The sequence below is a fragment of the Nelumbo nucifera genome, chromosome 1 (assembly GCF_055504915.1).
Source record: "Nelumbo nucifera cultivar China Antique chromosome 1, China Antique-T2T, whole genome shotgun sequence".
In the NCBI taxonomy this organism is placed as follows: domain Eukaryota; kingdom Viridiplantae; phylum Streptophyta; class Magnoliopsida; order Proteales; family Nelumbonaceae; genus Nelumbo; species Nelumbo nucifera.
Window position 1 is genome coordinate 36,556,207 of NC_142649.1, and position 22,689 is coordinate 36,578,895.

Below are 22,689 nucleotides of genomic sequence, written 5' to 3' on the forward strand. Positions count from 1 at the left end.
ATGTTGATAAGGTAGTCTATGCATTTTTTTTCTTTGATAAAGGATGAATACAATCATATCTAATAACCCTAGCTAGTAGCTCTAATTAGAAAGGATGGGTGGGAGGTCAGGCTACTATGTCAATGGTTGTAACGAATGGAAATTGGGGATCCTCCTTTGATTGATTCATATCCTGTCCTATATTCATACCGAACTACAAGTTATCTGTGGCTTGAAAAATAATGGGTGGCTTGTAAAACTGAAAAAAAATAATTTTTCTCAAGTGCTCTCTGCTTTGGGACAAAACTCAAAAGAGAAGCGTGTAGGTTCACAAGATGGCGAGTACTTACTTTTCATTTTCGTTTTTCGGGAGAATGACGGTTCAGCCCAAGGTCAGAATTTATAGGTCTAAAGTACAATTGGGGTAGGTGTCAGTTCGGAATTGATGCCAATTCATGGGCAGGAATTGATGTATAGAATGAAAATTTTTGACATTTTGAATGTTTATAGAATGCAGTGGAATTCAGAAATCTGCATTGGGTCTATCCATACTTTTCCGCTTTTCTTTTCTGTTATTTTTTGGTACTACAACAGCAAAGAACACAATTAAAAAGAAGGGATAAGTGGACTGCAATCCACCTCAGAAATCTGAATGGCAGCCCCCTCTTAGTCTATTAGTAGCCTTCCCTTATAAACTGCATCCTGTCCGTGAATTTAGCATCAATCCACGAACAGGATTAAGTCCACCCATAGAAATCCTAACTCCACCCTAGGAGTGGACTGAACTATAAAAACCCCTAAAAAGAATGACAGTACCACAGGTTCCAATCAGAGGAACTAAGAAGTAAGAACAAGTGGCTACGATTTGATGAGCAACACAATTACTGTAATCCTGGTAATCCATGAAATAGAAAAGTAACTAAAACTTCGAGGCTAAAAATCTTTGCCCGTAACACTAGGCCACACCTCATTATTAATTGCCTCAATTTTGTCATTTATAGTTTCGACAAGGTCGTATGAATCAGATTCTACCATGATATTTTGGATACCACAACTTAGCTCCAATGTGAGTCCATTATCCTGGTCCAATCTTGGACTGTTCAATTTGATCAAATTCGTTTTAATTTAGATTGGTTTCACATCAAACCTGGTTCATTGATACCTGTATTTTCATCTTCTATCAATGGATCAGATATTGGCTCAATTCAACCCAATCCAAATCAATAAATATTTCAGACCATTAAGTCTGGACTGGTCCAATTCAATATGTTTTGTTAATCCATCTAATTCATTCAAATCAAAACTAATTTGGAAGGAATTTAACCTAAAACCAGTCTAATTTTCTACAATATGAAAATAATATGTTTCCAAAATTTTCTATAATTTTATTCTTGTTTATCATACTTTTTTTTGTTGAATATGATAAATATACGATATTAGAAATGTGCCCAGATGTCTTCTACAATATTTTTTTTTAGTTTTCTATACTTTTGTTTGTTTTCATCCATTTTAATTTTTTATTATTATTTAATTCTGGCATCAAGGATTTTACAATTTAACCTAAAAGTTTGGATTGTTGACTTGCTACCAAAAAGTAAAACAACTGTTTTGGATTGATTTTAAATTTGTATTTTATTTCCATCATAAAAAAGCAATTATTCTTTGGCACACTTTTTTGTTAATACGGTCAATTAATATAAGATTAGATGAAAAATGGGAGTTAATACCCTAAATATAAGACTAAATGAGAGAGAATTGAATGGCGAGAAATGTATTAATTCAAATTATATTTATATCCTCACAATTGGAGAGACCAAATTCAAAAATAGAGGTATTATAGTCAATAATAGGATTTGATGAATATTATTGGGAGTTAATATCTTAAAAATAAGAATTAATGAGAAGGAATTCAACGAGGAGAAAAGCAATTGTTCAAATTACATTTATGTCCTTACAATGAGAGAGAGGCCAAATTAAAAAAAATGGGGTATTTAGTTAAATAAAAAATTCCACACTTTTAATAGTAGTATATAGATGGGGTCTAAAATTTTATATTCATAAATGTTGTACATTTGATTAACTATCTCAACTATAGATTTTTATTTATAATACAATTTTGCCCCCACGGTTACTCAAGATCAAGGGGTAAATTCTGGTCCAATGAAAATTCCAAAAAATAAGACCCATTCATACTTTTATAAGTAGTATAGATTGAGCAATCTAAATCATTCAATCTACAACCACCTCTTCATAGTTATACAATTAAGGTTATGTTTGGTGAATAAGGGGTTGCTAAAAGAAGTACTTGTTGCACAAGTACTTTTTAGAAGTGCTTATTTTAACAACTTAAGGCTGATTGGTAACCCACTTGTCAAATCACTTATTATATTTTTTAAGCACTTATTGGGGTGAAATGTTTGGTGAGCTACTTTCCCCACAAGTTCTTATATTGACACAAATGACAATTTTAGCCCTCACTTCACTCATACATATAAACAATGCTTTTCACATATTATACTATACATTTTAATGAAAAATCGCCACATCATGACACCTGAGAGCCCACGTGGAGCGCCATGTGGACCCAATTAATAATAATAATAATAATAATAATAATAATAATAATAAATATTATTGATAAATAATAATAATAGTAATATCATAAATAATAATAATCGCAAATCAAGAATACATGTAAACATTTAAGTAAATATTAATCACAACAAAATATATAAAACATCACAACTATACATATCAAAAATAAAGAAAAATGCAATCACAAATAAGAAAAATATAAACACTTAACTAATTATTCATACAAAAAATCAAGAAAAAAAATCTGTAAACCACATATTTCCACATATGTTTTGCATCATTTTTAACAAAAAACACAAACAAATTCTACTCATGCATAGGAACCATCACATAGACAATGCAAAAAAAAGAGTAAATATTTCGGATTTCCCACTTGAAAAATCTAAAAAAAAAAAACAAATCTAGACAAATATTCACCCAAAGAAACAAGAAAATAACTTCAAACATGGAGGGGAAGAGTTTGGGCAACTCACCTTCGTTCGCCGGCGGCTGGACGATCGGGTGTCGTCAATAAACTTGCCCAATCACAGATCTGCAAACAGAGAGAAGAGTGCCTTTTCAGGCATTAAAAAACTCAAGAAAAATGCTTCAAATCAAATAAAATAAGCAAAAAATAGTCACAAAGGGAAAAATGCCAGGTCTGTCGGTCATATTTTCGTACTGTCGATCATTGTAGGTGGACCTGCAACTGGAGTCATCTTTGAATAGGAGGAGAGGGAAGAAAACCCTCGTGTGGAGCAAAAATGTTATTAAATAAATTATTTAGGGACTAAATCGTCCCATTCATTTTGAAAAAGCACTTCTCCAAGAAGTGCTGAAAAAAAAAAGCCACTCTCAGATTACTTTTTCTATAAGTACTTCTTTTAAAAAAAGTACTTCTTAGTGACTTTTTTACCAAACACATATAAATATTTTTTTACCACTTATGTGTGGTCTCAGCACTTTAAAGAAGTACTTGTTAGAATAAGTGCTTTTTAGAAGTAAAATCAAACAGGGCCTAAAACTCTTCCTTTCCCCTACTTGAATTGTAACACTCTCATCAAGAAAGTGGCATGTTGCTTCAACTGTTGCGATGTATATTATTTTGGTACTGATAGTTGCTACTACGGTTTGGTATTGTTGTGATTTATATTTTATCTTCACAAGGCAGAATCACTTGTTTTGCTTATGCTCTTCTATTGCTCTACGATCTTCATTTTGTCACCCACTCTGGATCTCATCATGTATATCAAAATGAAGATTTATTTATTTACCCTTAGATATATACTTTCTTACACCTTGATCTCATTCCGATTTTCTTTTCATAATTTGAAGTGTGAACATTTTCTTTCCATATATTTCCTTCTTGTACATATATTAACTTGAATGATTGAGATTTTATTAACTTTGCATTACAGTTTCAGATAATTGATTGAATTTGAAATCTTTGAATGGAGGCTTCTTCTTAGATTCACTGGAAAAGGAAGAAGAGATCAATCTTGGGTGAAACTGAAAAGGCGGAGTTTGGGGAGTGGTCATGGATGAGTCTAGAGCAAGTAATCAAGCATGTGAGTAGATAATATTTGCTTATTTCTATTGATAAAAAAAATGCTTATTGCTTTATTATTTCCATAATAATGAGAATTTATTGTCAGCATCTTATTATAAATATACAACTTAAAATTTTTTAACAGGCAGTGGATTTCAAGAAACTGTCTATGAATATGGCCATGTTTGGGAGTGGTTAAAAATAAATGCTTATTTGGGCCGAGACCACGCCATTAAGCATTTATTAGTATTTGGGAAATAGGCCTAAGATAAGTGTTTATTTTAAAAATAAGAGCTTTTTTTAAGCCCAAATTTCCAGTTTTTTTTAGTGCTTATACAATAAGCACTTATTCAAATTTTTTTCATCCAAAATTATCCCTAGTCGAATTTTAAAATAACACTTACAAAATTATCCCTAGTATTTTCATAAAATTATCCCAAATTTACTAGTAATATTTTCATAAATTACTTTTATAAATATACTTTTATTAAATTATTTTCATAAAAATACTTTTATAAAAATGCTTTTGTAAAAGTACAGATTTAAAATTTAAAATTTTACACGATCAATAAGTGAAGATGAGACCAATGCAAATTTTGCATCAGCTATCCGGTAAGGGAGCAAATCTCAGTCGCACATGAAAATTTGATCCGATCTGGACTTGCACCGCAAACAAACGGAGATTTATTGTGAATTCGTAAAAGCTTTTCCCCACAGTTATAAACCGCCTGCCATCATTACATTTGAATGTTATGGCCAAAATTATCTTCATTTTAGACATGTCAATATAACATCATCAAGAAGATTAAATAAACCAACCCAGTGATTTGGAATCACGGATGATAAAGGCAAAAACCAGCAGAAGAGATATGTCATCGTGACAGAAAAAAGCAGACTTTCGATCTATACTCTCCATCGATGTCATGATTCGAACTTCTGGTTTATGTCTACCATGCTTGCGTCAAAATTACCATGCCCCAGTAAGCATACAAAACAAAGATGTCTTTTTAACCTGACTATGTCCATTACAATGCTTTAGAACATCTTTGGCTTCGTTTATTTATTTCATCTTAGACATGTCAATGCTTTTGACGATTAGTCTTGTCAAAATATTCAGAAGATTTGGTTATATGAAGTTATGAACTATGAAGCTTTCAGTGATCATTCTGAATATAATACAGAACTGGACTGCAACTAAGGTCTGTCAAGTGAGAAGCGCATATAGCGGACGACAGTAAGGGGAAAAAAAATCACACACAACAAGAATAAAATACATTACTCCCAGGTGCACTTAACGCCGGAAAGCATTTCTTTCACTTACATCCGATTGCCTCTGCAGGTAATATGTTCGTCGACGAACGCTCTCCTCAATTGTGAAGCTGCCTCCCTTGTCAGCACCATATACATCCTTTTGAGCAGCATCTAAAAAATACCTGCCACCAGACGCACCGGCCTGCCTTTCTTCACGTGCATCATCCTCTGAGGCCTTCTTCAGCCGCTTCCATCTTTGCTCCTCATAGAGCTCAGCGTCCATTTGCATCTCCCGTAACCTCAGAGCTCTCTCTTCTTCTGAGAGTTTTGGTGCAGCCTGCCGATTCTTCCTGTAGGAACCCTGCCAGGGTTCAGTTTTAGATGCATCACTTCGGGTATAATTGGTATCTGACCGCTGGATGGGATTGTGACGACCATGATTACTTGTTCGCCAGTTCCTTGTATGTTCCTTGGCATCTTTAGAAACCAAACCTCCTTCAGGTGGATGCTTCCCATGCTTTGACTTGGAATGACCCCCCTTCCTTGTTTCTTCTCCATCACTTGAGAAACCTTCTGAATCTGACTGGCCTTTGGATGAATGGTCCCTGTGCTTTGAATCCTTGTGGTGACGCTTTTTTCCTCTTTCTTCCCTTGTGTCAGCTTCTGAATCTGACCAGCCATCAGGTGAGTTTTTCTCATGCCTTTTGTTGCGACTCCTCTCAATTTTTTCTTCCTTTTCATTCGACCTCAATTGGTCATTGGACAATGAGTGTTTCCCATGTTTTGACTTCTCAAAGTGATGCTTCTTTTTGTGCTTCTTTCTTGTATGCTTGTCTTCTTTGTGTTTCTTATTTTCTTTATTTACCTCTTCTACCTGCAAAATCATAATTGTATTGCTCAGCAGCAAGTTGGCAAGAAAAATTGATGCTGGGGTTGAAAGATGGGGCTACAACTTACAGTTACCCTAATTTGATATGAATGGAAGCACACTGTCAAAGCCAATCATGAATAGAAAATGTCAGGAAAGTAACGTAACTGTTATAAACCACAAGACAAGCTCATAATAATAACACATATCAAGGACGATGGATTTTTTTCAAGTAAAACCATGTATCCTAGGGTAGTTCCCTAGGTTCCATAATCATATTTCCTTAATAAATATCTATAATTTTCATAAGAAAAGTATAAACTTCATGTTAAAGTATAGAAAATCAACATATTCCAACATATTCATGAGAAGAAAAAGAAGAAAGAAAAGAAAATTCAAAAGATACAGGGGCTGAACCCCTATTTCTGTTATAGGAAAAGGAGAAAAGAAAAGGTGAAAGAAGAAATTAGTATATAAAAACACAAAATTAGAAAAGAAAAAGAAGAAAATGTGTTGATTGGACAACATTTTATGTTCTTTCTTACTTATTGGTTAAGGTTTTGAAGTCTTTGAGGGTTCAATACAGCATTTAGCAATGTTTGTGTTGATTAAACCCTAATAAATAAGAAAATAACAAAAAAAAATGAGTATATAAACACACAAAATGAGTATTTTAGTTTAAAAATGTCTATTTTATAATTATAACCTCAAAAAATTAAGAATATAAAAGTTTGTTATAACACGCAATAGAAAACTGCTTGGCGATTAGGCGAGGCAAGACTCCAAGGGCGCCTTGTCGCCTAGGCGCCGCCTTGACAACTATGCTCATGAGTCTACAGCTTTGAGTCCTAGGCCTAGGAGTCTACAATCTAAAAATATACATGGGCATTCTGCAAATAAGTTGGACCAGATCTTATTTGAATCCGAATCGATTGGATAAAGAGCCGAATTTGGACACCTCCCTTGATCCTAACAAATCGGATCGGATTGGAAAAGTCAATTCATTAACTAAACAGATTGAATTCGGATATACCTCGATTCAATTTAATGGGAAGAAGATGAGTAATTATATCCGTGTTTGAAGGATTGGGAGTGGTCTAATTGACTGGGATGGCTGCAACTGCACTTGTGGTGGTGGAGTTTCCTTTAGCCATTTTTTTATCAATGGAGTTTCCTTTAGCCATCGAGAACCATGAATTGGTTTCTGCTCTGATACCTGTCAACACTCTTGGCTGAATAGAGAAAAGAACAAGAATAATCTTAGAGATGTCAAGAATGAATGACCACCACCTCAAAGAGTCTTATATATTAAAAGATATGTACAATTACAAGAATGCCCATATAGGGCTGAAAGAAAAAAGAAGAATAAGATGTACAAGTAATATACAACGGGGACTATACTAATAAGATACATCAAGTTACAGAGTCTCCACACTCAAACTGACGCCTAGACAATAGCATCAGTTTGTCTATAAGAAAGAGATGTTGAACTCTAGTCATAGCTTTGGTGAAAATATCAGCAATCTGCATGTCCGAGACTATATGAGGAAGCAATATAGACCCAGTAATGAAAAGATCTTGGATAAAGTGGCAATCCACCTCAATGTGCTTGGTCCTCTCATGGAAGACAGGGTTAGATGCAATCTTGATATCACTCATATTGTCTGCATAGAGAGGAATAGGAGTAGGAAGCTGAATGCCAAGATCCAATAAAGAGAGATCATAACCAAACAATCTCACTACAAACCAAAGACATGGCCCTATACTCTGCTTCAATGGAAGACTTGGAGACAGTTTGTTGTTTCTTACAATTCAAATGAGTGAATCACCCATAAAAACACACCACCCAAAAGTGGACCTACGAGTGTCTGGACAACACAACCAATCCAATCCACATCAGCATATGCTCTCAACTGAATAGGAGAGGAGGAGGGGAAGAACAGCCCCTGAGAAGTTGTGCTTCAAACATATCAAATGATGCGATGAAGAACAGTCATATGAGGCTGACGAGGAGCAAAAACAAATTGACTAACTTTCAACAACATGAGAAATATCAGGCGGAATCATAATGAGATAAATGAGTGACCCCACAAGCTGGCGATACAAGGCAGCATCGGGAAGAAATGGACCTTTAGATTTAGATAGCTTAAAATTTAGCTCCATAGGTGTATCAACATGCTTTTCATCATTAAGACCAACAAGTTTAAAAAGGTCAGAGGCATACTTCTATTGACAAACAAAATACTCTCGATCACTACGATGTACTTCCAGTCCCAAGAAATAGGTGAGAGGGCCCGAGTCCTTCATGTGAAAAGAATTATGAAGTAATAGTTTCAATTCACAACTGCCCTCAGCATCATTCCCAGTCAACATGTCATCAACATATAGTAGGAGAATGGTAATATCCTAAGGCCGTCGCCTAACAAAGAGAGAGATCAGAAGAACTTTGGCTATATCCAGCAACAACTACAACATCGCAAAAGCGTTCAAACCATGCTCAGGGAGCTTGTTTAAGACCATATAGAGATTTTTTTAGGCGACATACTAAAGGACCAAGGAGGAGGTTTCATGTAGACCGTCTCCTTCAACTGACTATGAAGAAAGGCATTCTTCACATCAAGTTAGCATATGGTCCAAGACTGAGCGACAGACGCTGCTAAAAGAACAAGGACTGTGGTGATCTTTGCAACAGGAGCAAAGGTTTCTTCATAGTCAATACCATACTCCTGACTATATCCCTTGGCAACTAAACATGCCTTGTATTGATCAAGAGATCCATCAGATTTTAGCTTGATGTTGTAAACCCAACGACCCCCAACAATGGATGCATCTAGAGGAACAGGCACAATGATATCAGAGACAACCAAATTAAACAATCAAGAACTCAAGATGACAGTCCAAAAAAGGCAATTTTTTAAGATTGTCGAGTCTAAAACCTTCCAAATATGAATCTGAAGTCTGAATCAAATAAATGGGAAGCAAGAAAACCTTAGGACTACACCAGATCTAGGGTTATAGGTTGATTGAGTCAGCCGATTGAGAGAAAACTGTGATTTACCAACACATTATGCGTCTTTTTCAAGAATAAGGAGGTATCTTATTCTGATCGAAATAGTCCTTAGAAATCTCCAAACCAGAAACTGAGTGTAGGGTTAAGAAGAGCTTGAGAGAACCTTTCAATCTAGAGAGAAAAACTCAAATCGCAGGTTGATGTAAGAGGCCTAAAATCCACAAGTGTTGCAGTCCAAAAAAGGAAACTGTACAGTGTTGCTGCCCCAAGAAGAAGATCAAAACCCCTTCGAAAACTTCACCAAATCAGATGTTGTTTGTAGGTAGAATAGATCAGGTTTAGGCGACACCAGATTTGAAGTCCAAAGCTGTTGCAATCCAAAAAAAGAAACTATACAGTGTTGCCGCCAAGAATAAGATCAGAACTCCTTCAAAAACTTCACCAAATCAGATGCTTTTTGTAGGGAGAATAGATCAGGGCGAAACCAAGTCTGAAGTTTGGCCTCGAACCAATGTCTCCCAATAGAGATCTAATGAAATCTCTCCTGCTGGTTGCGCAAAGAAGACTAAACAGAAAAGGGTTGATTAAAACAACCCTAATACGACAGGATTACTGCTTCTAGTGAGGTTCAGGAGAGAGAAAAAATAGATCAAAGAGCAACTTGCTCTGATACCATGTCAACACTCTTGGCTGAATAGAGAAAAGAACAAGAATAATCTTAGAGGTGTCAAGAATGAATGACCCCCACCTCAAAGAGTCTTATATATTAAAAGATATGTACAGTTACAAGAATGCCCATATAGGGCTGAAAGAGAAAAGAAGAATAAAATGAATAAGTAATTTACAACAGGGACTATACTAAAAAGATACATCAAGTTACAGAGTCTCCACAATACCAACATTAGTTGTCAAGGCGCCTAGGCGACCACAGGGCACCCAGTCACCTAGGCCATTTGATAGTAAAATAAATATCCCTATCCCTCTTAAAGCTACTTTATTAGTTTTTATACTAACCAAGATACTTGTATACTGGCTATTAGCAATAAAATCATTCAAATGAAACACAAAATGCCATCATATACATCATACCTGTTTCAGGCCAACAAAAAAGGGGGAGTGTAGATAAAAAAAAAAAAAGGAGAGAAAAATCAGGGGGAGGAGCCCCTATTTCGTTCCCAAAATAAGTCGTCCATGGGGATGACTTGGATTGTGTTTAAGGAGAAAGAGACCCTATTTCAAGCTAATAAAAATGGAGAATGCAGCAAAAAAGGAGAGAGAAAAATAAAGGGACAGAGCCCCTATTTCATTCAAAAAACACATTACTAAAAAATAGTGGAAAAAGTACAGGAAAATTTAGAAAGTTGGGGCACAACCCCTGTTTAAGAAGAAGGGGGCAAAGCCCCTATTTCATTCCCAAAAGTGTTTTTTTTTTTTCAAGTAAGAAAGTAAAATACAAGAGTACTAGTGTGATTTAAGGAAGAGGGGCCCTTGTTTCTCCCAAAAATATTTCTTAAAGAAGAACAAGAAGAAGAAACTTATCCGGAGGTCTTCGACAACTTTGACTGAACAATGGAAACTTTTGTAGCTTTAATATAAAAGAATTATCTTAATAAAAAAATGGTAACATACAACAAGGTGTATTCTAATAAAATAAGACCAACCAATAAAATGAATAATACACAGGGTGCTCAGTCTTGCCTAGGCAATGGAATTTGGAAGTACAAAATAAATATTCCTACCCCTCTTAAGCTACTTTATTGGTTTTTTATACAAACCAACCTACATGTATGCTAGCTATTAGCAATAAAATCATTCGAATAAAACATAAAATGCCATAACTAGCATCCAGGCCAACAAAAATGGGGGAGTGCAACTAAGAAAAGAGAGGAAAATTTTCGTTCCCAACATAAGTTGTCCAAGAGGACAATGTGGACTGTGTTTAATGGGGTGGAGACCCTATTTCAGGCTAGAAAAAATGGAGGATTGTTAAAAGTAAGAAAGAAGTACCAGTGCGATTTTAGGAAGGAAGAAGAGGAGGAGGTGAAGCCCCTGTTTCATCCCAAAAATATTTCTTAAAGAAGAAGAAGAAAAAACGTACCTGGAGGTCTTGGACTACTTGGACTGAACAATGGAAACTTTTAGTCCTCGCTTTCTCTTCTCAGCTCTCGGTTCAAAACTCAAAGTCTCAAACCCAAAGAAACTTTTGTAGTTTTAAATGTAAAAGAGAATTACTTTAATAAAAAAAATGGTAACATACAACAAGATGTATTCTAATAAAATAAAACAAACCAATAAAATGATATAATACATATGCACATTCAAAATAATAATATATATATGAGTGAGCGCCTCATACAAAAACACCTTGGCGCTGGACGAGGCAACTTCTAAAAATCACCTAGTCGCCTTGAAAACTATGGTATATGGGTGACTGCCTAATACGAAAAACATATTAGTGTTGGGTGAGGCGACCTCTAAAAATCACCTAGCTGCCTAGGCAACGCTATGGATACCAACTTAGAATTGGTTGCAGATTCAAATGAAATCTCATTGACTTGAACAAAGAACAATTATAAATGATGAGAAGTTAGTTAATAGTTACAGTAACTATACAATAACTATTAACTGTACAACAACTGAATGCTGAAGTGAAGATGTAATTAAACTCCTTGGTTGTTATCTTTGCAATTACATCTTCCATTGGAAAACTCCACAACCATTTCCCAAGTAAAGCTGAATTCATCTTACTTGCATTACCTATTCCCAAGCCTCCACCCTTTTTCCTTATACTCGCTATCTCCCATCTAATCAAGTGGTCTTTCTTTCCCTCTCCAGGCTCACACAAGAAGCCCCTCATTAGCTTCTCAATCTTTCTAATAACTGCTTGTGGGATTCTAAACACAGGAAGGTAATAATACATTGGAAGATTAGCTGAAGTAGAATTAATTAGAGTTATAGAGTGAGCCTACTCCCAAGGGAGAAGTGATTTCCTAATTACTTCATAATGCAGATGACATCAAATATTTGAAAGCAATGTTTCATGGACTCTCCTAAATGAATGACGCGTTCAACACGGACACATGTTTGAGTCCAACACTCCATGGATTCTTGAGGACACCTTTACATAACATTTCCTTTCTATCTCCTAGCTTATATTTAATACAAATTTATAGATAATGTACAAGATGAATGTCATCTTTCATATGAAATGTTATTTAATGACAAAGGCAACATTTTTTTATGGTGTCTGGCACCGGACTGTTTCACAAGCGTTCTGTTTTTGCTGATGTGGCATGAACAACACATCAGCAATTAAACGGAGTCGGCAAGAAAATCACGTCAGGCATCACGACGTTCTTAGAAACGGTCGAAAAACGTTTTTGCGTCAGTTTTCCCAATTTCACTTTTTACTCGAAACATCTTTTTGATGTTTCTTGAATTGCCCCACCATTCAAGAACGGTAATTCAATGTGTCTCCAACTTTTATCTGATTTGGCAAGTCACCAAATCAGATTAAAATTGATTTTGTGCTTCGCACTTCCATAATTCTTCTCTAAAACAGGTAAAATACCCTACATCGAATTTCTGGTTTCCTCTTCCACATTTCTTTCCACCGTTGAGAGATTACTGGGGTTCCTCTTCTCAGTTTCGATATTGTGCTGGTGAGCCCACCATTTGGACACGATTTTATTCTTCTCATCCTTGACACTACATTTATTTTTTTCATCTTTTTCCAAACTTCAATATATCCCATTGCAGACGGTCATCATTGGATTTTCTTCTTACTATTGCCTTCACGAAGCAAGAGTCTCGCCGAGGAAGGTAAAAGATGCTACTGCTAGAAGTTTTGTAACATTATGATTAATCTCTGTTATTCTTACCATTGGCAAAAGGATTGACTAACCTCTGTCACTGTTTTAACCAATGTTTTAAAACACGGAGGCGTGATGCACGGCGTTCCACTACCTAGAGGCGTTAGGCGTAGTTCAGAACACAAGAGGTGTAAGCCTCCTTAAGAGGAGGGGGTTTAGGAGGAGGATGAAGAGGAAGGGGGATCTCATTTTTTTCCTTATTTTAATAAAAACCTTTTATATTAAGAAGAATAAAGATGCATAACATTAGTTGAAAGGGGGTAGTATATACCCACTTTTATAGGTTACATAATATCAGAATTCAAAAGGTATCTACTATTTTAGTAGTATATACTTTTCCGACAGATGTTCCAGTGAAGGCTGTCAATGGACTCTGAAAGTCTAAAACCTGATTTGACTATTTGAACATGGATCTTAGTCCTTAGAAGCCGGTAATACAACAATATAAAGGGATTTGGGCATAGAGGGTTCACTGATGATTACATCGTTCAAAAGATGTAAGGCACTGATTGATCTATTGGAGAACAAAGTGGAGCTAGCAGCAGTTACAGTGCAAATAAAAAATGGCCAGTGTTGATCTCAAAATGGTCTCCATCTTCAAATACTAGAGCATTGCAAATGGTGGACGATGTTATACTGAGGATGCCGGGATTGCCATTCCATCTTTGGGTGCAGGAAATGTTCATCTCCTTTGCTTCAATTTGTGGCAGTCGTTTGGATGGGGTTTTTCGGCATTGATTTACATTCTGCTGCTTTGAGGCTAATGGTGTGAAACCAGAAGCCATTATGAGGAAGATCAAGCTATTTTCAGAAAACAAGTGCTACTTAGTCTGGTTCATGGCCTTCTTTTAAGCGGAGACGTGGAAGGAGAGTCACAGAGGAGACAAGTATATGGAAGAAACTGGATTATGTGGCATGGATTGGTTGAACTCAAAAGCTATAAGGTATTTTCTAAAAATGGAGAAGTAGAAGTAGAGAATACCAAAAGACATGGAGTAGATTACTAAGAATAGAGAGACAAATGGGGCAGATGTTAGACAGTGTATGCCCTTAGCTCCAATTAGAATGATGTACGTAAACATTTATTTGTAAATGAATAAAGTGCATTGTTGTTTCATGTTGATATTGGTATGTTTTTGTGTATTACCCCTTAAACTGGACACTGAAGAGACTCGTGTTAGTTTAGAATGTTGTCAACCATTGGATAGACTTGGGAGTTCATCATGTTCCTGACAAGGCTGACACTAAAGTGCTGCCAAGTAGTTGGAGCAACTTGTCTCAGTTGCTAGGGTTAGACCCCAAGCACAACCATTGGGTGTTTATCAGAAGCACTGAACTTGGATCAATATCCAATTATGCCCTGGACATTGGAGATAGATGGGCAAAACTAGAAAGTTACACATAACTTCAGACTTGATGGTACGCACTAAGTGTTGGACTGGGTTCTCTTTGATGTGCCAATCAATGAGATCCATCAAGGGTCAACAACTAGGCATGTTGGGGCAGTTCGGGAATTCACCTAAGTGGGTGATCATAGTAATAGGATCGGCCCCTTTGTCAGGCAAAGTGAATATCAAGGTTTACACTCTCTGATAGAAACCTAAACTGCCGGTAGTGGATTTCAACTGTAGCTGAAATCTATTTTTGCAAAATGTATTTACATGTTATATACTACTATTTTATAAAAAAGTTTGCAAAAAGTTTTAATCCTGAGATCCATCCTACCAAGAGTGTGACACTACACCTTGCAGCCAGGGGAGAGGTCCTTCCCTGTCAGGCAGTGTTTTGATCATTATAGGCCAAGAGGTTAAGTGTAAGAGACCATTACAGGGCTGATTACCTGATGGGCTTTGTCTTACATTAGTCCATTATCCTTGGGTCTTCATAGGGTGTTTGAATCTAAGGATCATTTAGGTGTAAATGTTGGGCCTGAATTAAACCAATGCTGATTGGGTCAAGGGTTCACTGCCCGTGTAGTGAATTCGGCCTAGCCTCTTTCAAGGGTAGGGCCAGACCCATATGGGCTTGTGTGAGATCATTGTGGGGTCCCACGCCATACAATATCAACCCAAGTGGCCATGCAACACCTAAGGACGTGAGACTTTAAGGAAAATGGGCCTAAGGTCTATCACTAATATGATTAGTTAAGTTGTCATGTGATTTGGGTCAAAACTGGGCATGGTTCTACGTATGGAGCACCTATCCTCTTAAGAGGATAATGCTTATCTCTTAAAAGAGTCCAGATCCAAATCAGATTTGGATAATCTCCTAATTAGATTAGGAAAGTGCTCCATATAAGGGGGTTAAGAGGAAGAGGGCAAGCAAAACTTATTTTCTTCACTCTCTTGCTCTTTCTTCTTCTCTCTTCTCTCCCAGAAAACCTATCTCGACCAAGGATTTTCAAAAACTGATTTTGATCAGTTTTTCTTCTAGTTTTTGCAAGAAAAACGTTGAAGAATATCAGGCTCACTCATCCCACAAGATCCAAGCCAGTTGGATAGCAGATTTGCTGAAATCATGTGTTGCTGAATTGGTTCTCTGTACACTGCACCATCTTCAGTTGGAGGCTGGTTTTAGGACTGATATTAGGCATGAACTTCCACCTTGGGAACTGCGATTTGTGGTTTCCGTATGAAGTATAATCTCCCTTCTTTTTGGTTTCAAATCTGGTCCGGTTCAATGGAAGAACGATCCTGAAATTTCATATTTCAATTTACCAAGAAATCGGTTCTCGAAAAGGTTAAAAAAATAAATTGAAATTTTGGCCAGCCATATTGCATGATTCCGCCATCCATTTGATGGATTCTAACCCTATTCCAACAGCAGAGGAACCAGCAAGGGGCAGGATTCTTCGCAACTTAGGGAAGGCTATATTAATGGCATGTCAAATATTGAGAAGGTTGGTGTGTTCAAGAAGCCAAAAGGACACGATCATGGATGGTAGCATGTTACTTTTAGTACTCATGTGCCACCAGGGCGCTTTTGCCTTTCCATCTTATGTTTTATTATTAGCCGTACTGTCCCACCATAAATAATAGAAGCGCTGATGCCACCAGCAAGAATTTTTTGACTTCCAATGGTATTTTCTCTCTTCTTCCTTTATCTTTACTTTCTACTAACTTATTAGGATAACGTGGTATCACAGAACATGTATTGGGCCTTAGGACAGATTGATCAAGTGTGCTTCCTCTTTTCTTGTTTTCTAGATCGAGATTCAAAAAACTCATCTATGACTGGTCTGGGAGAACTTTTTGTTTTTTCCTCTCTTACTCTTGGTCATGTGCTAAGAAAAACCTTAAGGCTGTGTCAGCTAGATGCCGTGAAGGGGTTTAGAAGTTTTCCAACTCCTTTATATCAATCGTGTGATCCTATGTGACCAGGCATGTGATGTTTGTATTCCAGAAGCATAGACATTTGAGAATCGAAGTGTATACAGATGTTGATTGGGTTGGATCAATGGATGACAAAAAAATTCACTAGTAGGTACTGTACTTTTATGGGGGGAAACCATGTCACATGGAGAACCAAGAAACAAAGTGTAGTGGCTAAGTCCAGTGTAGAGGTTGAGCACAAAGCCATGTCTTATGGAGTGGAAGAAAGTATGTGGATAAAGAACTTGAAGAGTGAGCTGAGGTTTACAGTTGATAATCCCATGTCACTTTATTTGAGAATCAAACTTGATGAGTGAGCTGAGGACAAAGCATATTGAAGTGGATAAACACTTTATTAGAGAGAAACTTGTAAGTAGGGATGTATGTGCTCCTTATGTTAGTTTTGGAGAGCATCTCACAGATATATTTGCAAAGGGCCCATCACTTGCGGCACAACAACCTATGTGACAAGTTGGGCATGATAGACATATATGCCTCAGCTTGATGGGGAGAGTTAGCATGTTATTTTTAATACTTATGTGCCGCAAGGGCACTTTTGTCTTTCCTCCTTATATTTTATTATTAGCAGTATCGTCCCACTATAAATAGAAGGGTTGGTGCCTCCAACAAGAACTTTTGACTCCCAATTGTATTCTCTCTCCTCTCTTCTCTCTCCTTCATTTGTCTTCACTTTCTACCAAGATAATAGTGGAGTCATTAAGGGCTGAGTTGATCAACTTGGGCAATTGGGCCAGGCCCTAACAAATGGTCAATTAAGCGAGCAAGGTGGTATTGGACTAGGACCCCAAATGGGAGTTTTTGGAAATAACGTTGCTAATGTTAGTGGGTCGATTCAATTAGGTGGGCACAATGGTGAGCCCACATCTAATACTTTAAATGGGCGCATGACCTGGTGTAAAGGGGAGGTTTCATAGACCATGGTGTGGGTCTATCTTCATCCTCTTCAAAGTTGGGGAGAATCCAACAGGGTGTTGAACAGTACCGACTTGTTTAAGGTGTGAAGAGGAAAGGAAGAAAGTTGGGTTTAGGTGATCTACAAATTTGACAGATTTGGAAGAAAGATGATCGTCTGTTAGATGGGGAGGACATTGCTGATCTTAAGAAGGTTTGAAGCGATGTTTCCATTGATCATTCTCCAAGTTGCATTTAAGAAGGTGTTGAGATCATCAAATCTATCAAAAAAAGGAGTTGAGATCATCAAGGACACTATTCTGTCTGGTCTTCAAGAGGTTGAAGCTAGGACGGTTGAGGAAAGCGGTTCTGCTTTGGTCACAAATCTCTCAACTGCCACAGAGACGGAAGAAGGGGTGAAGCCTAAGCTTTGGGGAGGGGCGGGTGGAGGAAGTCGGGAAGGTGGATGGTAATGTTGAGAATATTAAAGATTCTGGAGGTTCCTTAGAAGGGGAGATAGTTGAACAAATGGGTTTTAGGGGTGATTCCCAAGATGTGATTCTTGTTATGACCATTTTTTAGTTAAGTTAGTTGTGATTGGAAGTTTAGGATTTGAGGTAGGACATAGGAAGAGGGTTGACGAAAAAGATGAGGTTGCTGCTGAGGAGATGGTTCCTAAGAAACCTTGTGGTTCAAGCAATTTACATATAGTTCATGTGACTAAGGTATTCTCGAGGCTGAAGCTTGGTGTGGTTGGGGCAGGTCCTACAAATAGATACAAGAGGGTGTTTAAGAGAAAAGGAGTGAAGATAAAAGAGTCACCACTTGGGGCTTCTGTGTGTGTAGTGGGGGGGGCTCAAGCTACTTGCCTCAAGAGAAGAATAAAAATGAGGATAGGAGTGAATTTGCTTTGAGAGTGATTGATAGAAATTCTGAAGAGAAGGTGGAAAGGAATGAAGGCATGGACCTTGAGAAAATTGTTGAACAAGATGTTGAGGTGGGTAAAAGCCTTGGCCTTTTTTTGGGTGGCAAGGCATTGCTAGAAAGCTGTTGAGGGGCCTGAGAGTAGGAAGGAATAGCAGAAGAAGAATGTTTAAGTAGGGGAATGAGGAGAGATTTGAAATGAAGACAATGATGCAGACGAGATAGCGTTTGAGGGGGAGGATTTGGGGTGGTTTTAGCAATTTAGTTCTTTGTTTCTAAGGAGATGGAGGTCTGTGTTTGTTCTAAGATTTGGGGGTCTAGAGGATGGTGCTCTGGTTTCAATAGTCTAATTTATTTTGGTTAAGATTTTGTTTTGTGTCTTGGTGCTAGTTTGTTTTAAATGTATTTAGTGGTTGAGGTGTCCGTCTTCTTTCTCTTGGGTGATAATTGATCACCTTTCTTGTGTTATTGCTTTTTCCTTTTATGAATTTCTTTTTACTTATCAAAAAAAAGATAATTGCTCTACACTCAAGACCGACGGGGGAGGAAGATTCTCTTAGAGCTGAAGTATTGGCATTGATGGAAGGCATGCAAAGGGAAAAAAACATTAAACATTAGAAAACTACTTATTGAGGATGGTTCAAAACTAGTTGTGAGTTGGATACAAGGTGAGGAGATGAAGTTATGGACTTACAGAAATGAAAAGAAGAAGCTCAAATGGTTAACAAGAGACATGGAAGTAATTGTTCAAAGGATCAAGCAAAGTGCCAATTCTTTATCTGATACATTAGTCAAACAAGGGGAGAAGATAGTCTATTTTCTGGACACAATTGTAAGTGAGAAAATTGGTTATGGGAGAGATAAGAGGTTTTATCTCTCATTGACCTCTGTAATTATACTCTTCATACTCCTATTTTTTCTTTCTCATTAATGAAATTTGCAGTTATTGATCAAAAAACGAGAGAGAAATGCAAGGTCAGGGAGTTGCTGGCAAACGAGATGGTTGTGAAAGGGCAAAACTAGTAAAAGGTAGTTTTGGTTCGAGGAATAGACAAGGGCGATGGAGGTGGAAAGTGTAAATCATAAAGATAAATTTGTAGTTGAAAAAGAAAGTGAGGTGGGAGCATCTTCAAACCATGGAGATCAGTTGCTGGTAGAATTTTTTGATCATGATAAGGACGAAGGACTGTTAAAAGAAGTGATTCAAAAGGGGGTTTGCGAGGAAAGGGAAGAGGGGACAGCAGAGTTGACGGATGGGGAATGAGAGAATCATTGAAAATCCAGGAAAAAAGAAAGAAAAAAGGGTCAAAAAGGAAAACATGAACAAAGAGGAAATGGAAAGAGTGGGAAATAAGAGCAGGTGTGTTGAAAGAAGCCATGGAGTAAATTCAAATGTATCGCCTGATGAGGTTGATGTGGGGATGAGGAAGGTTTGTCTGGAGGGGAAGGAGCAAAATGGAGGTGTTGTCAAAGGAGGGAAGAGAGACAGAGAGAAAGGAGATTGCAAAAATGGTCAGTCAAAGGTTTACAGGAGAAAAAGGAAGTTTAGATTTAGAACAAGGCCATTTACAGAAGAGAAAGAAAAGGGAATCAAAGATGCAATTGGTGAGAAGGAAGATGAAGATGGCAGTGCAGATGAATCAATTGAGGAAGATTTCATTTGATGAAATGCATGAAATTGGGAAATCTATCGATATGGAGCTTGTGGTGAATGCAGAAGTGGAGGTAAGTAAAATTTTGGATCTGTCCTTTATTGGTGGAGAGAAAATTGCAAGGAAAATATTTAGGAATCTTGAAGAAAAAAAAATGCATGTCATCGAAGGGGAGAGAGGAAAACAATGCGAAAACTGATGAGGGGAGTTCTATAGCAAGAAATGATGAAATCCAAGAGAGACAGAAATCGCTAGGGGAGGCAGATGATAGCAGGGATAGTGATGAGAAGGCATATCATATTTTTGGGAAAAATGCAATACTAGAACTAGAAAGAATAAATAATAGGGCAACGGATTTGCAAGGGGCAAAGAGGATACCTAATGCAGTCAGAAGATTCAAAAGTTGAAAAATCAGAGATTGATTTCAGTGCCAAAAGTTTTCGCCAGGTTGAAGGGAGGTCTATTTGGGATAGGTCCCATTAAGAAGATGAAGAAATCAAAGAAGATCAAGGGGCAAAGAGGATACCTAATGCAGTCAGAAGATTCAAAAGTTGAAAAATCAGAGATTGATTTCAGTGCCAAAAGTTTTCGCCAGGTTGAAGGGAGGTCTATTTGGGATAGGTCCCATTAAGAAGATGAAGAAATCAAAGAAGATCATTAAGAAAAGCAAAGAAGTTTCTTTCCAAGCTGCTAGAGTAAATGGGTAACAAGGTCTTTTGCTTTGTCAGAGGGGATTAGGGGTTAAGTGCAGTAGCAAGTTCTCTATGTTGGGCTGAGTAAGTGTTTTATCTTATATGAGATGGAGGGTCAAGTAACAAGGATGATATGGGTTTTGAATCTGGAAAGGATTAGGTTTTTGTTTATACATCAAGTATTTCAGGGATTCATGGGAGGGGCTGATATTGGTTTTTTGTTCTGGGCTTTTTCTTCTTTTTCTATGTCAAGGGTGATTTCTTATCACCATTCTTTGTAAGCTTCTTTTTCTTCTTGAATAAATTTTCTTTTTTATTTATTTTCAAAAAAAAATTATCCCTCATCCATTTAATCATTCGCTTTTCTGCTAAATTCATATTTTGGACATTGTGTTTCTTAACTGCCCAACACTTTGCTCCACAACATAGCTGGCCTTACAACAGTTTTATAGATGTTCCTTTTTGCCAAAGTGGCATTCACCTATCATGTAAGACTCCATATGCACTCCTCCATTTTGTGCATCCTACTCTAGTTGTATGAGCAACATCCTCCTTATTCTCCCCATTGTTATGAATTATTAATCCAAAGAAGCGAAAGGGATCACATTATCTCTTGGTCTCCAATCCTAAGTGTACCCTAATTTGCACTCCTATTATTATTAAATTTACAATGCATATATTATATTTTAGTGCTACTTATTTTAAAACCTCTTGGTTCTAAATGTACTTGTCCATAAACCTAATTTTGCATTTAATCCTTCATTAGTTTCATCAATAAAATCATTGCTAAGGTGCTTTCTCGGAGGATTAGAGAGGTACTACTCTTAATAATTTCCCCAAGTCAGGGTGCCTTTGTGAAGAACAGACAAATCGTGGATCAAATCCTAAATGCAAATGAAAGTGTGGAAGATTTCAAAAGAAGCAGGAAGAAAGGGCTTGTGTGCAAATTGGATCTCGAAAAGGCTTATGACTTGGTGGATTGGTCATTTCTATTGGAAGCCTTAGAGTATTTTGGATTTGGGCAGAAGTGGTGCAAATGGGTGAAAGGATGTATTAGGACTTGCCACTTCCATTTTAGTGAATGGTAGGGTGGTGGACCATTTCCAGGCTACCAGGGGCATCAGACAAGGAGACCCCCTTTCTCCTTTTCTTTTTACCCTAGATGCTGAAGTCCTAGGAAAACTCATTGAGAGGGCAGACTCTAGAAACATGGTGAAAGGTTGGAGGGTAGGGAGGAATAGGGTTCCAGTAAGACATCTATAGTTTGTTGATGACACAATTCTTTTCTGTGGTGGGGATGAGGTAAGTTGGGTGAGTAATTTGAAGCAAGTGATCAATGTCTTCAAACATGTGACTAATCTTAAAGTAAATCTAGACAAGAGTTGTGTGATTGGCATTAATTTGAGTGAAAGTGAGGTGGAGGATAGAGCCCGAATTTTGGGTTGTGAGATCACCCATTGGCCATTGACATATTTGGGGCTGCCACTAGGGGATAACCCAAGTAAAAAGAGTTTCTGGAACCCGATGATTGAGAGATTCACTAAGAGGTTAGCATCTTGGAATTTGGGTTTTAGTTAGAGAACTGGAACCGAACCTCATTGCTGACCTGCTAAATATCCTTGAGGGGGTGGTTATTGACCCCCTTAGGAGGGATAGTAGGATTTGGGCTCCTTCTCCTTCGGGTATCTTCTCTTGCTCCTCTTTCTTCAAGGAACTGGCTCATTCCCCTCCTGTCTTTGGAATCCCTTTTCCAGTTTTGGAAGTCTGGGGTAGACCAATTCCTCCCAGAATTAGTGTTTTTTTGTTGGGAAGTTTTCCTTGAAAAGTGTAACACTTGCGACTTACTTCAAAGAAAAATGCCTAATTGGTGTTTATCCCCACACTGGTCCATCCTTTGTAAGAAGAATGGTGAGACTTGCTATCACTTATTGGTTTCTTGCCCATTTGTTTCAAAAATCTGGTGTTGGTTTTTCTCTCTTTTTGGTGGCAGGTGGACCCCTCCCCCAAATGTTCAAAGCCTATTTCATTCTACTAC

At 37.3% G+C, this 22,689-nt stretch overlaps 1 protein-coding gene across 3 annotated transcripts in view; it reads right to left on the reverse strand.

The window, feature by feature from the left end:
* Positions 1-5,136: 5,136 nt before the first annotated feature.
* The window catches only part of LOC104608293 (uncharacterized), a 40,317-nt gene continuing 22,764 nt past the window's right edge, over positions 5,137-22,689 (reverse strand). For all 3 annotated transcript variants that reach the window (XM_010274232.3, XM_088896409.1, XM_088896408.1), the window contains one exon: positions 5,137-6,227. In XM_010274232.3, coding sequence (XP_010272534.1) covers positions 5,394-6,227 — 834 coding nt within the window. In that variant the 3' untranslated portion in view covers positions 5,137-5,393. The remainder of the gene's footprint in view (positions 6,228-22,689) is intronic.